Source organism: Dendropsophus ebraccatus, chromosome 10 (genome assembly GCF_027789765.1).
Source record: "Dendropsophus ebraccatus isolate aDenEbr1 chromosome 10, aDenEbr1.pat, whole genome shotgun sequence".
NCBI classification, from domain to species: Eukaryota; Metazoa; Chordata; class Amphibia; order Anura; family Hylidae; genus Dendropsophus; species Dendropsophus ebraccatus.
In genome coordinates this window covers 96548673-96565767 of record NC_091463.1, presented here as the reverse complement: position 1 = coordinate 96565767, position 17095 = coordinate 96548673, and the positions used below count along the sequence as shown (strand labels likewise).

The 17095-nt window shown below is 40.4% G+C and overlaps 1 protein-coding gene across 1 annotated transcript in view; it reads left to right on the top strand.

Annotated features, from left to right (window-relative positions):
- The first annotated feature begins 7624 nt into the window (after nt 1-7624).
- Nucleotides 7625-17095, top strand: part of AP2S1 (adaptor related protein complex 2 subunit sigma 1) — a 15615-nt gene continuing 6144 nt past the window's right edge. The window contains exon 1 of the mRNA XM_069942997.1: nt 7625-8014. Within this exon, the coding sequence (XP_069799098.1) occupies nt 8012-8014 (3 nt within the window). The 5' untranslated portion in view covers nt 7625-8011. The remainder of the gene's footprint in view (nt 8015-17095) is intronic.

The following is a 17095-nucleotide window of genomic DNA, read 5'->3' as shown; positions in this document are numbered from 1 at the left end:
ATCCTGGAAAAAGATTCTGTCAAATCTTTAGATTCTTAACATCATTTATGAAGGATACAAAATCACAGTTTTGGAAGAACCCATTAGGACCTTTCAACCGATCATTGATCTGAAACCGGTAAACAAAGTTATCCAATATAGACAATTGGAGATAGAGAAAAAGAGGTGATGTCTAATCTGGGATCAATAGTGTCCTATAAAATCCGGAAAAAACATTGATAAAGTCCTAGGGAGTTTAGGAAAAATTGATACAGCCATAGGTGTTGGTTCTCTAGCGGTTTTCTGGCCTTGTCATCCATAGATAGTTATATTCACAGACAGTTCATCCTGGGATGGAGAGTACAAATAAGATCCTATTGCTTTAGTCACAGAAGCACTCTTTAAATTTCTGAGAACTCAAAGCCCTTGTAAAACTTCTAAGAAAGGGAAGTCATCTGATCCACAATTCTCATGTTCAAATCCTCTCAGAAAGCGAGACAACTGTAGGGCATCTCAGACATTATGGGAGTTCAAAGAATAAGGCCTCATTCACATATTATATAGTTTTGTCTGATTGCGGATCTGCAATTACGTACAAATTAAGGGCCCACTGATTTATATTGGGTCGTTCACGCTAGTCTTTGGGATTCGACCATAGAATAGGAGCATCCATAACTACTACGGACCCATTAAAAATGTAAAAAGGTGACAGGTTATCTCCCTCTGTAACTACTGCACCAGGAAGTATGATTATGAGCACATAGACATGTGTCTAGGAGCACACTAGTCTCTGGGGAAAAAAGGGATGCCTTCAATGCCAGCCACACAACCATGGACAGGGTCTGGGAGGAGAGTGGGGAGGCCATGTCTGATCAAAAGACAAAATGTGTACATTTTCTGATACTGTACCATATTATTAATTTATTTATTTTAATAGCTTTTTTATGTTTTTTTTTATTGTGCTATCTCTAGGGTAAGAAATATTGGTATTTTAAAAGTAATGTAAGTAGGGGTTAAATGATATGCAATCATAACCAGAAGAGTGTCGGCACTACCACCCAGAGGAGAAACCGGACCATGTGTATTGTCCCTTGATCCCAGATGACACTGGTGGTGCTCGATCAACCAATAGAATACCCAACCAACACTTTCCAGAGATAGCTTGAAGTTGAGGCACTCACTACTGCATCTTCGTAAAACTTAGTCTCTTTATTCACATAAATGCAGGTACGTAGATACAGACGAATGGACAGGCGACAGCCTGTTTCGCGTGCAGCCTCGTTCCTCTTGGGACCGTGAGGAAGCGTGCAAGCTGTGCATGCGAAACAGGCTGTCGCCCGGGTGCTCTATGTTGAAGTGGATCCAGTCACAAATTAACAGCATATAGAATGTAAGAACATGGCACTCACCATTAAAAGTCTTCTCAATTTCTTTATTTTAATACATACAAATAAAGTGCGTGTACAGGTCTACGAGAGGACACCTTTGCGTTCACAGCAACAGCTGTTTCATGCCTATCCGGCACTTCGGGACGATGTGCCATATAGGCATGAAACAACTGTCGCTATGAACGCAAAGGTGTCCTCTCGTAGACCTGTACACGCACTTTATTTGTATGTATTAAAATAAAGAAATTGAGAAGACTTCTAATGGTGAGTGCCATGTTCTTACATTCTATATGCTGTTAATTTGAGACTAAGTTTTACGAAGATGCAGTAGTGAGTGCCTCAACTTCAAGCTATCTCTGGACAAAAGTTTGGGGTCACCTAGACAATTTTGTAATTTTTCCTTGAAAACTCATACTTTTATTTATCAAATGAGTTGAAAAAATGAATAGAAATATAGTCCAGACATTGACAAGGTTAGAAATAATGATTTTTATTTGAAATAATAATTTTCTACTTCAAACTTTGCTTCAGGGAGCCTTCACACCTAGCGACTCGCAGCTTAAATTACGCTGCAAGTCGGGTAGGTCCTGGAAGATCACTTTCACTACATACACGCTGCGTGTATGTAATTCCGCCAGCCCATTAACCCCTTCAGCTACTGCTCCGCTCCCGCTCTGTATACATACCTCTCCTCGCTGCACGGGGGGTCCCGGCGTACTGCTCTCCCGCCCGGCCAATCAGTGTGTTGCCCTGCCGCAGCCACTGATTGGCCGGGCGGGAGAGCAGTACGCCGGGACCCGTGCAGCGAGGAGAGGTAATGTATACAGAGCAGGAGCGGAGCAGGAGCCGGGCGGCAGCTGAAGGGGTTAAGGGGCCGGCAGAATCACATACACGCAGTGGCCGTTCAGACCGCTGCGAGTCGCTAGGTGTGAAGGCACCCTTAGTCAAAGAATGCTCCCTTTGCAGCAATTACACCATTGCAGACCTTTAGCATTCTAGCTGTTAATTTGCTAAAGGTATTCTGGAGAAAATTCACCCCATGCTTCCAGAAGTCCCTCCCACAAGTTGGATTGGCTTGATGGGTACTTTTTGCGTACCATACGGTCAGGCTGCTCCCAAAACAGCTCATTGGGGTTGAGTTCTGGTGACTGTGCTGGCCACTCCATTACCGATAGAATAGAATACCGCCTGCCTGATTCTTCCCTAAATAATTCTTGCATCATTTGTAGGTGTGCTTTGGGTCATTTTCCTGTTGCAGGATGAAATTGGCTCCAATCAAATGCTGTGCACAGGGTATAGCATGGTGTTGCAAAATGGAGTGATAGCCTTCCTTATTTAAAATCTCTTTTATCTTTTTACCAGCACCAAAGCAACCCCAGACCATCACATTACCTCCACCATGCTTGACAGATGGCATCAGGCATTCTTCCAGCATCTTTCCATTTGTTCTGCATCTTACAAATGTTCTTCTGTGTGATCCAAACACCTCAATCTTTGATTCGGCTGTCCATAACACTTTTTTTCAATCTTCCTCTGTCCATCGTATACTTTCAAGCGAACGTATCAACCTCAAAACTACGGGCGTATGTTCGCGGTTCGCACTACGGCCGGAACATAGCCCAGAGCTGGGTTCCCACTTCGTATATTTCAGTCAGTATTGTGGTCCTCATATTGCAACCAAAACCAGGAGTGGATTAAAAACACAGAAAGGATCTGTTCACACACTATTGAAATTGAGTGGATGGCCGCCATTTAATGGCAAATATTTGCTGTTATTTTAAAATAACGGCTGTTATATTGAAATAATGGCCATTATTTACTGTTATATGGCGGCCATCCACTCAATTTCAACATTGTGTGGACAGAGCGTTTCTGTGTTTTTAATCCACTCCTGGTTTTGGTTGCAATATGAGGACCACAATACTGACTGAAATATACGTAGTGTGAACCCAGCCTAACAGTGTATAGAGTGTATTTCTGATTCATTTAATGTTAGCTTCATTGAAAAAAAAGGGATTTCTTTTACATGGGACCAGAGAGCACTCTTTTCTTGAAAGCAGCACTTCTACACACTTTGCAGTGCTGAATGCACACTTAGAGAGGACAGGTCAGGGATCATTCCAGCCCACGCCAAGAACCAATCTAACAGTGCAGGACAGTATCCTGAAGAAAGAGGAACTGATCTGGATAAAGCAGAGTTGCTAGAAGCCTAGGTATTCTATCTTGCAGCACAGGCGTCATCAGAATATTCTGACCACTCTGCTCATCCAAAGTAAGAAGGTCTGGGGATTGTGACACCCTCTAGGATGGGTCGCCCGACACTGGTGGGCAATAGGTGGTGCAAAGACCAAAGAGTCAAAACATGGGCACAAGTATTCTACTTACTCTACTTCTCAAGTTCCGGCAGAGCATAGTACTACTTTGGGTTGGGACTCTCTCAACATCCTCCTCTCTAGTCCTCTCTACTTCTCAAGTTGCGGCAGAGCATAGTACTACTTTGGGTTGGGCGTCTCTCAACATCCTCCTCTCTAGTCCTCTCTACTTCTAACTCTCAGGACGCAGCTCAGTCGGCACAACTGTATTCTTTCTCAGCTCTAAGTCCAGATCTTGTCACCACAGACTTAAGTAACTTATCAAGCTGAACTCATTATGTGTCATTGTATCAAGTATTTTTGCAGTAAAGAAGTTTATTTATTTTAACAGGACTCTTGTCCTGTTTCTTGTCCAAGCACCTAAACAGCCATCTTCCTTGGGTCATCTCCTCTTTCTGTGGGTGGTGGTACCAATAGTCCGGGTGAGTCACAGCTCCACTCCAGACCACCATGATAAGTACCCAAGGGGCCTCCAAACAGCCCGGCAGGTTACTGACAGAGGGGAAAGAGTATAGCCAGCCTACTTAAAATAAAAGCAGGTGTACCACCATATCTGTGTGCCCAACCGGCACTGGCGTTGTGACATCATAACGCCTGGCTAGGCTATATCTTGACCACCAACTACACTAGTCAAACAGCACCATCTGGCAAGTGACCGGTCGTGCCCCCCAGTGGAGCTGGGGCACCACAGAACCGTAAGGTGTCCGATTACTGGCAGAGTAGATCAGGTAGCAGTGAGTTAAATTGAGAGGGCTTTCTACCCAGTACAGTACCAGGGTGGGAACACATGGGTGCTTATTTAAATTTTGCTCATTAACCAAGTTACTTTTTTTTTTAATTGTTAGCTTGTCTTGCAAAACACTGTCAAACAGAGTTAGGCTATGTTCACACTCTGTAAGAGACCGGCCGTTCTGTGACCCCGGCCGGGTCATGGAACGGCCGGTCTCTGCACAGATCATCCCGCCCGGTACTGCAGAACTGGCCGGATGATCTTTATGGCCGTAGGCATCAGCGCGCGCCCACTTCAGAACACTCCACAGAGCCGCTCACTTCATTGTGTGAACTGACAGAGCTTTCTGCGGCCACAATTCACTGAATTGCGGACGCAGAAAACTAACATGTCACATTTGCGGCTGTGTATACACTCCGGTCGCGATCCCATAGCAGATAGGGCAGTGTTCACAGGCGCATAAAGTACGGCCGTTGTTGCAGATGGCAACGACAGCCATACTTTTACGTAGTGTGAACATAGCCTAAGGCCGAATTCACACGTTACGTGTTCCGCATAGAACACAAACATGGAAAGCCTCTAACAGAGCCCCCCCCCCCCCTTACTTGTAATCCAGTCCACTATACCTATATCTACAATACCAAACCAGTAGCCACTGTCAGCCAAGGCCAAGAGGAGAAAAACTGCTTGTAATTTAAATATAGGGACCATAAGTGAGCTGGCTTCTGCACACAAATGTTTTTCCTGTCTAGTGAACCAATGCATTTTGTAAACTGCACTGCAGTGTAGAAAAAATAAGCCATAACCTAATGTTGAAAAAAAATTAGACTCTTACCCGAGTGATGAGGAGCCATTCCTCAGGTGAGATTGTCGGCCGCATGACTGTGTCCCTAAATTTGAGTCTTAAATGCAGCTCTACCAGCACACAGTCAAATGTAGTAATGGACATAGGGCAGTAGTTGTTTATATTTTCTGCCTTGGTGGAACTGCTTCTTTCTGGCTGCGCAGACAACAGGGCAACCCCAGTATCTGTCTCTTTCTCCTTAGATCTTCTTCCAGGCTAGCTCGCTGTCCAAAGTGCCGGGAGACAAGCCTGTACAGAAGCGAATCACTAGCAGGATCACCCATCTTCACAGTGAAACAATTCACCAGAAACCAAACGGCCAAGGGAACCAAAAATGGCAAAGTAAAATGGCTGCCAAGTGATTATGTGAAGTTTTTTTTTTAGAAGTTTGGGTAAGCTAGTTACATCACTGTTTAATCATTACCACTTTCTAATTTATGAGAAACGGCAAAAAATATGGATGACAGATACATAACAGATGCTTTTTTGTGTATTGTGGCCATATTACGGTCAGCAAAAAATCAGGAGCGTGCGAATGATGCCTTATCCTCACCAGAATTTGTCTGCAAAAGTCTTCAAGTAGGCCAAAAGACACGTTCTTTCACTATCAAGGGCTTGCCTCGAGAGCACAGAAAATGCCCAGAGTTATCAGCTCTCCCTTCCAAATAATTGCGGCCCCACAGGCACTACCCACTCAGCCAGTCACTGAAGATCGTGACATCACAGGATCGGGACCCAGGCTGAGACCATGAATGGCGAAGCGGAACTGTGGGAGAAGGTAAATAGGATTTCTTTATTATGATCGTACCAATCCTGCCCCCCCTGGATTTTTCACTGTTGCCCAGAATACCCCTTTAATTTCTGCCTCTCTCACACACACAGCCTGCTGCAGCCATAGCACACTGAGGAAAAACACACAAGCTAATTCTATAGAGTAAACAGACCCTCACTAATACATAGAGGAAAAGCTTCACCCTTTCTAACTTAATGTATGTAAGAAAATGTTTGTTTGTTTTATAAATAAGGTCCTTAGAACACAAAACATTTAAATTTAAAAAAAAATTCATATGAGCGGACAGGATGGAGATGGAGACAATATTACACATGATATAGGTGACAGGACGATGACAATATAACTGACAGGACGGAGACGATAATATAACACACTATATGGCTATGTTCACACAACGTCAAAAATAAAGAAAAGGTGGCTGATTTTGATATTTTAAAAACGTCCACAATTTAACTGACTGCAATGGCAATGCATTGAAGACAATGGGAAGACGGACGTCCAATGCACACAATGCATTGAACAACAAACGTTTTTACCGCAGACGTCAAAATAACGAACATGATCATTATTTTCGGACATCTTTTGCAAACAGCGGACGTTTTTTATTAGTTGGTCACACAGTTTTTCTTTTGTCATCGTTCTTTCTCATGCTGCGTTTACACGTAACGATTATCGTGCGAATTTGCACGATAACGATGGAATTCGAACGATAATCGTACGTGTAAACGCAGCGAATGATCAAACGACGAGCGAGAAATCGTTCATTTTGATCTTTGAACATGTTCTCAAATCGTCGTTAATCGTTCGCAAAAAATTCGCAGATTGTTCCGTGTGAACAGTTGTTCCCCGATTTAACCAATATGTGAGATAGGCTTAAGCGATCGCAAAACGAATTTTCCGTACGATATATCGTACCATCTAAATGCTGATCGTTATGAAAAAAAAATCGTTACTCCGACATCGTTAATCGTACGATCGGGCTAATTATCGTTTCATGTAAATGCAGCACTATTAAATTCAATAAAGCTGCACCCAAAGTCCAATTAGTAACCCAAACTAGAATAATGTACCAACAGCCGTCATTGCACTAAGAGGGGACCAGGTTGCTAAATAACGTCCATTATTTTAGCCTCAAACTGACGGACGTAATTTTAAACGGAGCTGAAAAAACGTTGTGTGAACATAGCCTATAACTGACAGCACAGAGAAGATATAACACATGCTATAACTGACAGCACAGAGAAGATATAACACATGCTATAACTGACAGCACAGAGAAGATATAACACATGCTATAACTGACAGCACAGAGAAGATATAACACATGCTATAACTGACAGCACAGAGAAGATATAACACATGCTATAACTGACAGCACAGAGAAGATATAACACATGCTATAACTGACAGCACAGAGAAGATATAACACATGCTATAACTGACAGCACAGAGAAGATATAACACATGCTATAACTGACAGGACTGTGTCACATATGACATAACTGACAGGAAGGTGACAGGATGGAGACGATATAACACGATACAGCTGACAGGATGGAGACGATATAACACATGATATAAGTGACAGGATGGAGACGATATGTGACAGGACTGTGTCACATATGACATAACTGACAGGAAGGCGACAGACAGGACAGAGATGATATAACACGATATACTGTAGCTGACAGAACGGGGACGATATAACACATAACTGACTGGTGGCCTCGCGGATTTCCCGCCTTTATATGCCGCTGCACCCCCTGCTGGCTAATCTGCGTCGTCACACGTAAAGCCCGGTCTCTGTCGTCACTTCCTGGTTTTCCCGTAAAGCAGTATGGGATTTGTAGTTCCTCCGGAAATCCGGAGCGAGTGACAGGAAAGGAAGAGAAGGGAGAGGCAGACATGGTGAGCATCCTGGGATTTTTCATTATAATTCTATCACTCTATATCCCTGTCCTGCGCCCGACAACCCCGACCTGCCGTGTCCGCTGTGTATCCCACCCCCCGGCTGTATCGTGTGTGTATATCTGCATATCTAATGCTAGTCCCCCCATATATCACATATATCACACATATCTAATGCTAGTCCCCCCCATATATCACACATATCTAATGCTAGTCCCCCCATATATCACACATATCTAATGCTAGTCCCCCCCATATATCACATATATCACACATATCTAATGCTAGTCCCCCCATATATCACATATATCACACATATCTAATGCTAGTCCCCCCCATATATCACACATATCTAATGCTAGTCCCCCCATATATCACACATATCTAATGCTAGTCCCCCCCATATATCACATATATCACACATATCTAATGCTAGTCCCCCCATATATCACATATATCACACATATCTAATGCTAGTCCCCCATGTATCACATATATCTAATGCTAGTCCCCCATATATCACATATATCTAATGCTGGTCCCCCCATATATCACATATATCACACATATCTAATGCTAGTCCCCCCATATATCACACATATCTAATGCTAGTCCCCCATATATCACACATATCTAATGCTAGTCCCCCCATATATCACATATATCTAATGCTGGTCCCCCCATATATCACACTTATCTAATGCTAGTCCCCCCATATATCACATATATCTAATGCTGGTCCCCCCATATATCACATATATCACACATATCTAATGCTAGTCCCCCCATATATCACACATATCTAATGCTAGTCCCCCATATATCACACATATCTAATGCTAGTCCCCCATATATCACACATATCTAATGCTAGTCCCCCATATATCACACATATCTAATGCTAGTCCCCCATATATCACACATATCTAATGCTAGTCCCCCCATATATCACACATATCTAATGCTAGTCCCCCATATATCACACATATCTAATGCTAGTCCCCCCATATATCACACATATCTAATGCTAGTCCCCCATATATCACACATATCTAATGCTAGTCCCCCATGTATCACATATATCTAATGCTAGTGTCACATATATCACACATATCTAATGCTAGTCCCCCATATATCACATATATCACACATATCTAATGCTAATCCCCCATGTATCACATATATCACACATATCTAATGCTAGTCCCCCCATATATCACACATATCTAATGCTAGTCCCCCCATATATCACATATATCACACATATCTAATGCTAGTCCCCCATATATCACACATATCTAATGCTAGTCCCCCCATATATCACACATATCTACTGCTAGTCCCCCCATATATCACACATATCTAATGCTAGTCCCCCCCATATATCACATATATCTAATGCTAGTCCCCCCATATATCACATATATCACACATATCTAATGCTAGTCCCCCATATATCACATATATCACACATATCTAATGCTAGTCCCCCCATATATCACACATATCTAATGCTAGTCCCCCATATATCACATATATCACACATATCTAATGCTAATCCCCCATGTATCACATATATCACACATATCTAATGCTAGTCCCCCATGTATCACATATATCACACATATCTAATGCTAATCCCCCATATATCACATATATCACACATATCTAATGCTAGTCCCCCATATATCACATATATCACACATATCTAATGCTAATCCCCCATATATCACATATATCACACATATCTAATGCTAGTCCCCCATATATCACATATATCACACATATCTAATGCTAATCCCCCATGTATCACATATATCACACATATCTAATGCTAGTCCCCCATATATCACACATATCTAATGCTAGTCCCCCATATAATCACATATATCTAATGCTAGTCCCCCCATATATCACATATATCTAATGCTAGTCCCCCCCATATATCACACATATCTAATGCTAGTCCCCCATATATCACACATATCTAATGCTAGTCCCCCATATATCACACATATCTAATGCTAGTCCCCCCATATATCACACATATCTAATGCTAGTCCCCCCATATATCACACATATCTAATGCTAGTCCCCCATATATCACATATATCTAATGCTAGTCCCCCATATATCACACATATCTAATGCTAGTCCCCCATATATCACACATATCTAATGCTAGTCCCCCATATATCACACATATCTAATGCTAGTCCCCCATATATCACACATATCTAATGCTAGTCCCCCATATATCAGACATATCTAATGCTAGTCCCCCATATATCACACATATCTAATGCTAGTCCCCCATATATCACATATATCTAATGCTAGTCCCCCATATATCACATATATCTAATGCTAGTCCCCCATATATCACATATATCTAATGCTAGTCCCCCCATATATCACACATATCTAATGCTAGTCCCCCATATATCACACATATCTAATGCTAGTCCCCCATATATCACATATATCACACATATCTAATGCTAGTCCCCCATATATCACACATATCTAATGCTAGTCCCCCATATATCACACATATCTAATGCTAGTCCCCCATATATCACATATATCACACATATCTGATGCTAGTCCCCCATATATCACATATATCACACATATCTAATGCTAGTCCCCCATATGTCACACATATCTAATGCTAGTCCCCCATATATCACATATATCACACATATCTAATGCTAGTCCCCCATATATCACACATATCTAATGCTAGTCCCCCATATATCACACATATCTAATGCTAGTCCCCCATATATCACACATATCTAATGCTAGTCCCCCATATATCACACATATCTAATGCTAGTCCCCCCATATATCACACATATCTAATGCTAGTCCCCCATATATCACATATATCACACATATCTAATGCTAGTCCCCCATATATCACACATATCTAATGCTAGTCCCCCATATATCACATATATCACACATATCTAATGCTAGTCCCCCAATATATCACACATATCTAATGCTAGTCCCCCATATATCACACATATCTAATGCTAGTCCCCCATATATCACACATATCTAATGCTAGTCCCCCATATATTACACATATCTAATGCTAGTCCCCCATATATCACATATATCACACATATCTAATGCTAGTCCCCCCATATATCACACATATTTAATGCTAGTCCCCCATACTACTCACACATATCTAATGCTAGTCCCCCATATATTACACATATCTAATGCTAGTCCCCCCATATATCACATATATCACACATATCTAATGCTAGTTCCCCCATATATCACATATCTAATGCTAGTCCCCCATATATACACATATCTAATGCTAGTCCCCCCATATATCACACACATCTAATGCTAGTCCCCCATATATCACACATATCTAATGCTAGTCCCCCATATATCACACATATCTAATGCTAGTCCCCCATATATCACATAGATCACACATATCTAATGCTAGGTCCCCCTATATCCACATATCTAATGCTAGTCCCCCATATATCACACTATCTAATGCTAGTCCCCATATATCACACATATCTAATGCTAGTCCCCCATATATCACACATATCTAATGCTAGTCCCCCATATATCACACATATCTAATGCTAGTCCCCCATATATCACACATATCTAATGCTAGTCCCCCATATATCACACATATCTAATGCTAGTCCCCCATATATCACACATATCTAATGCTAGTCCCCCATATATCACATATATCTAATGCTAGTCCCCCATATATCACACATATCTAATGCTAGTCCCCCATATATCACATATATCACACATATCTAATGCTAGTCCCCCATATATCACACATATCTAATGCTAGTCCCCCATATATCACACATATCTAATGCTAGTCCCCCATATATCACACATATCTAATGCTAGTCCCCCATATATCACACATATCTAATGCTAGTCCCCCATATATCACACATATCTAATGCTAGTCCCCCCATATATCACATATATCACACATATCTAATGCTAGTCCCCCATATATCACACATATCTAATGCTAGTCCCCCCATATATCACACATATCTACTGCTAGTCCCCCCATATATCACACATATCTAATGCTAGTCCCCCCATATATCACATATATCTAATGCTAGTCCCCCCATATATCACACATATCTAATGCTAGTCCCCCATATATCACATATATCACACATATCTAATGCTAGTCCCCCATATATCACATATATCACACATATCTAATGCTAGTCCCCCATATATCACATATATCACACATATCTAACTGCTAATCCCCATGTATCACATATATTCACACATATCTAATGCTAGTCCCCCCTGTATCACATATATCACACATATCTAATGCTAATCCCCCATATATCACATATATCACACATATCTAATGCTAGTCCCCCCATATATCACATATATCACACATATCTAATGCTAATCCCCCATATATCACATATATCACACATATCTAATGCTAGTTCCCCCATATATCACATATATCACACATATCTAATGCTAATCCCCCATATATCACATATATCACACATATCTAATGCTAGTCCCCCATATATCACACATATCTAATGCTAGTCCCCCATATATCACATATATCTAATGCTAGTCCCCCATATATCACATATATCTAATGCTAGTCCCCCATATATCACACATATCTAATGCTAGTCCCCCATATATCACACATATCTAATGCTAGTCCCCCATATATCACACATATCTAATGCTAGTCCCCCATATATCACACATATCTAATGCTAGTCCCCCATATATCACACATATCTAATGCTAGTCCCCCATATATCACACATATCTAATGCTAGTCCCCCCATATATCACACATATCTAATGCTAGTCCCCCATATATCACATATATCTAATGCTAGTCCCCCATATATCACACATATCTAATGCTAGTCCCCCATATATCACACATATCTAATGCTAGTCCCCCATATATCACACATATCTAATGCTAGTCCCCCATATATCACACATATCTAATGCTAGTCCCCCATATATCACATATATCTAATGCTAGTCCCCCATATATCACATATATCTAATGCTAGTCCCCCATATATCACATATATCTAATGCTAGTCCCCCATATATCACACATATCTAATGCTAGTCCCCCATATATCACACATATCTAATGCTAGTCCCCCATATATCACATATATCACACATATCTAATGCTAGTCCCCCATATATCACACATATCTAATGCTAGTCCCCCATATATCACACATATCTAATGCTAGTCCCCCATATATCACATATATCACACATATCTAATGCTAGTCCCCCCATATATCACATATATCACACATATCTAATGCTAGTCCCCCATATGTCACACATATCTAATGCTAGTCCCCCATATATCACATATATCACACATATCTAATGCTAGTCCCCCATATATCACACATATCTAATGCTAGTCCCCCATATATCACACATATCTAATGCTAGTCCCCCATATATCACACATATCTAATGCTAGTCCCCCATATATCACACATATCTAATGCTAGTCCCCCCATATATCACACATATCTAATGCTAGTCCCCCATATATCACATATATCACACATATCTAATGCTAGTCCCCCCATATATCACACATATCTAATGCTAGTCCCCCATATATCACATATATCACACTTATCTAATGCTAGTCCCCCAATATATCACACATATCTAATGCTAGTCCCCCATATATCACACATATCTAATGCTAGTCCCCATATATCACACATATCTAATGCTAGTCCCCCATATATTACACATATCTAATGCTAGTCCCCCATATATCACATATATCACACATATCTAATGCTAGTCCCCCCATATATCACACATATTTAATGCTAGTCCCCCCATATATCACACATATCTAATGCTAGTCCCCCATATATTACACATATCTAATGCTAGTCCCCCATATATCACATATATCACACATATCTAATGCTAGTTCCCCCATATATCACATATCTAATGCTAGTCCCCCATATATCACACATATCTAATGCTAGTCCCCCATATATCACACACATCTAATGCTAGTCCCCCATATATCACACATATCTAATGCTAGTCCCCCATATATCACACATATCTAATGCTAGTCCCCCATATATCACATATATCACACATATCTAATGCTAGTCCCCCCATATATCACACATATCTAATGCTAGTCCCCCATATATCACACATATCTAATGCTAGTCCCCCCATATATCACACATATCTAATGCTAGTCCCCCATATATCACACATATCTAATGCTAGTCCCCCATATATCACACATATCTAATGCTAGTCCCCCATATATCACACATATCTAATGCTAGTCCCCCCATATATCACACATATCTAATGCTAGTCCCCCCATATATCACACATATCTAATGCTAGTCCCCCCATATATCACACATATCTAATGCTATTCCCCCATATATCACACATATCTAATGCTAGTCCCCCATATATCACATATATCACACATATCTAATGCTAGTCCCCCCATATATCACACATATCTAATGCTAGTCCCCATATATCACACATATCTAATGCTAGTCCCCCATATATCACACATATCTAATGCTAGTGCCCCATATATCACATATATCACACATATCTAATGCTAGTCCCCCATATATCACACATATCTAATGCTAGTATCACATATATCACACATATCTAATGCTAGTCCCCCATATATCACACATATCTAATGCTAGTCCCCCATATATCACATATATCACACATATCTAATGCTAGTCCCCCATATATCACACATATCTAATGCTAGTCCCCCATATATCACACATATCTAATGCCAGTCCCCCATATATCACACATATCTAATGCCAGTCCCCCATATATCACACATATCTAATGCTAGTCCCCCCATATATCACACATATCTAATGCTAGTCCCCCATATATCACACATATCTAATGCTAGTCCCCCATATATCACACATATCTAATGCTAGTCCCCCATATATCACACATATCTAATGCTAGTCCCCCATATATCACACATATCTAATGCTAGTATCAGATATATCACACATATCTAATGCTAGTCCCCCATATATCACATATATCACACATATCTAATGCTAGTCCCCCCATATATCACACATATCTAATGCTAGTCCCCCCATATATCACACATATCTAATGCTAGTCCCCCATATATCACACATATCTAATGCTAGTCCCCCATATATCACATATATCACACATATCTAATGCTAGTCCCCCCATATATCACACATATCTAATGCTAGTCCCCCCATATATCACACATATCTAATGCTAGTCCCCCATATATCACACATATCTAATGCTAGTCCCCCATATATCACACATATCTAATGCTAGTCCCCCCATATATCACACATATCTAATGCTAGTCCCCCATATATCACACATATCTAATGCTAGTCCCCCATATATCACATATATCACACATATCTAATGCTAGTCCCCCCATATATCACACATATCTAATGCTAGTCCCCCCATATATCACACATTTCTAATGCTAGTCCCCCATATATCACACATATCTAATGCTAGTCCCCCCATATATCACATATATCACACATATCTAATGCTAGTCCCCCATATATCACATATATCTAATGCTAATTCCCAATATATCACACATATCTAATGCTAGTCCCCCATATATCACATATATCTAATGCTAGTCCCCCATATATCACACATATCTAATGCTAGTCCCCTATATATCACACATATCTAATCCTAGTCCCCCATATATCACATATATCACACATATCTAATGCTAGTCCCCCCATATATCACACATATCTAATGCTAGTCCCCCATATATCACACATATCTAATGCTAGTCCTCCATATATCACACATATCTAATGCTAGTCCCCCATATATTACACATATCTAATGCTAGTCCCCCCATATATCACACATATCTAATGCTAGTCCCCCATATATCACATATATCTAATGCTAGTCCCCCATATATCACACATATCTAATGCTAGTCCCCCATATATCACACATATCTAATGCTAGTCCCCCATATATCACACATATCTAATGCTAGTCCCCCCCATATATCACATATCTAATGCTAGTCCCCCATATATCACATATATCACACATATCTAATGCTAGTCCCCCCATATATCACACATATCTAATGCTAGTCCCCCATATATCACACATATATAATGCTAGTCCCCCATATATCACAAATATCTAATGCTAGTCCCCCCATATATCACATATATCACACATATCTAATGCTAGTCCCCCATATATCACATATTTCACACATATCTAATGCTAGTCCCCCATATATCACACATATCTAATGCTAGTCCCCATATATCACACATATCTAATGCTAGTCCCCATATATCACACATATCTAATGCTAGTCCCCCATATATCACACATATCTAATGCTAGTCCCCCATATATCACACATATCTAATGCTAGTCCCCCATATATCATCTATATCTCCTCTATATATGTTATACATCTCCTCTATATATGTTATACATCTCCTCTATATATCATATACATCTCCTCTATATATCATATCCAGCCCCTCTACTACCTCTATATATCTTATACATCTCCTCTATATATCTTATACATCTCCTCTATATATCATATACATCTCCTCTATATGTCATATCCAGCCCCTCTACTACCTCTATATATCATATACATCTCCTCTATATATCATATACATCCCCCTCTACTACCTCTATATATCATATACATCTCCTCTACTACCTCTATATATCATATACATCTCCTCTATATATCTTATACATCTCCTCTATATATCTTATACATCTCCTCTATATATCATATACATCCCCCTCTACTACCTCTATATATCATATACATCTCCTCTACTACCTCTATATATCTTATACATCTCCTCTATATATCTTATACATCTCCTCTACTACCTCTATATATCATATACATCTCCTCAA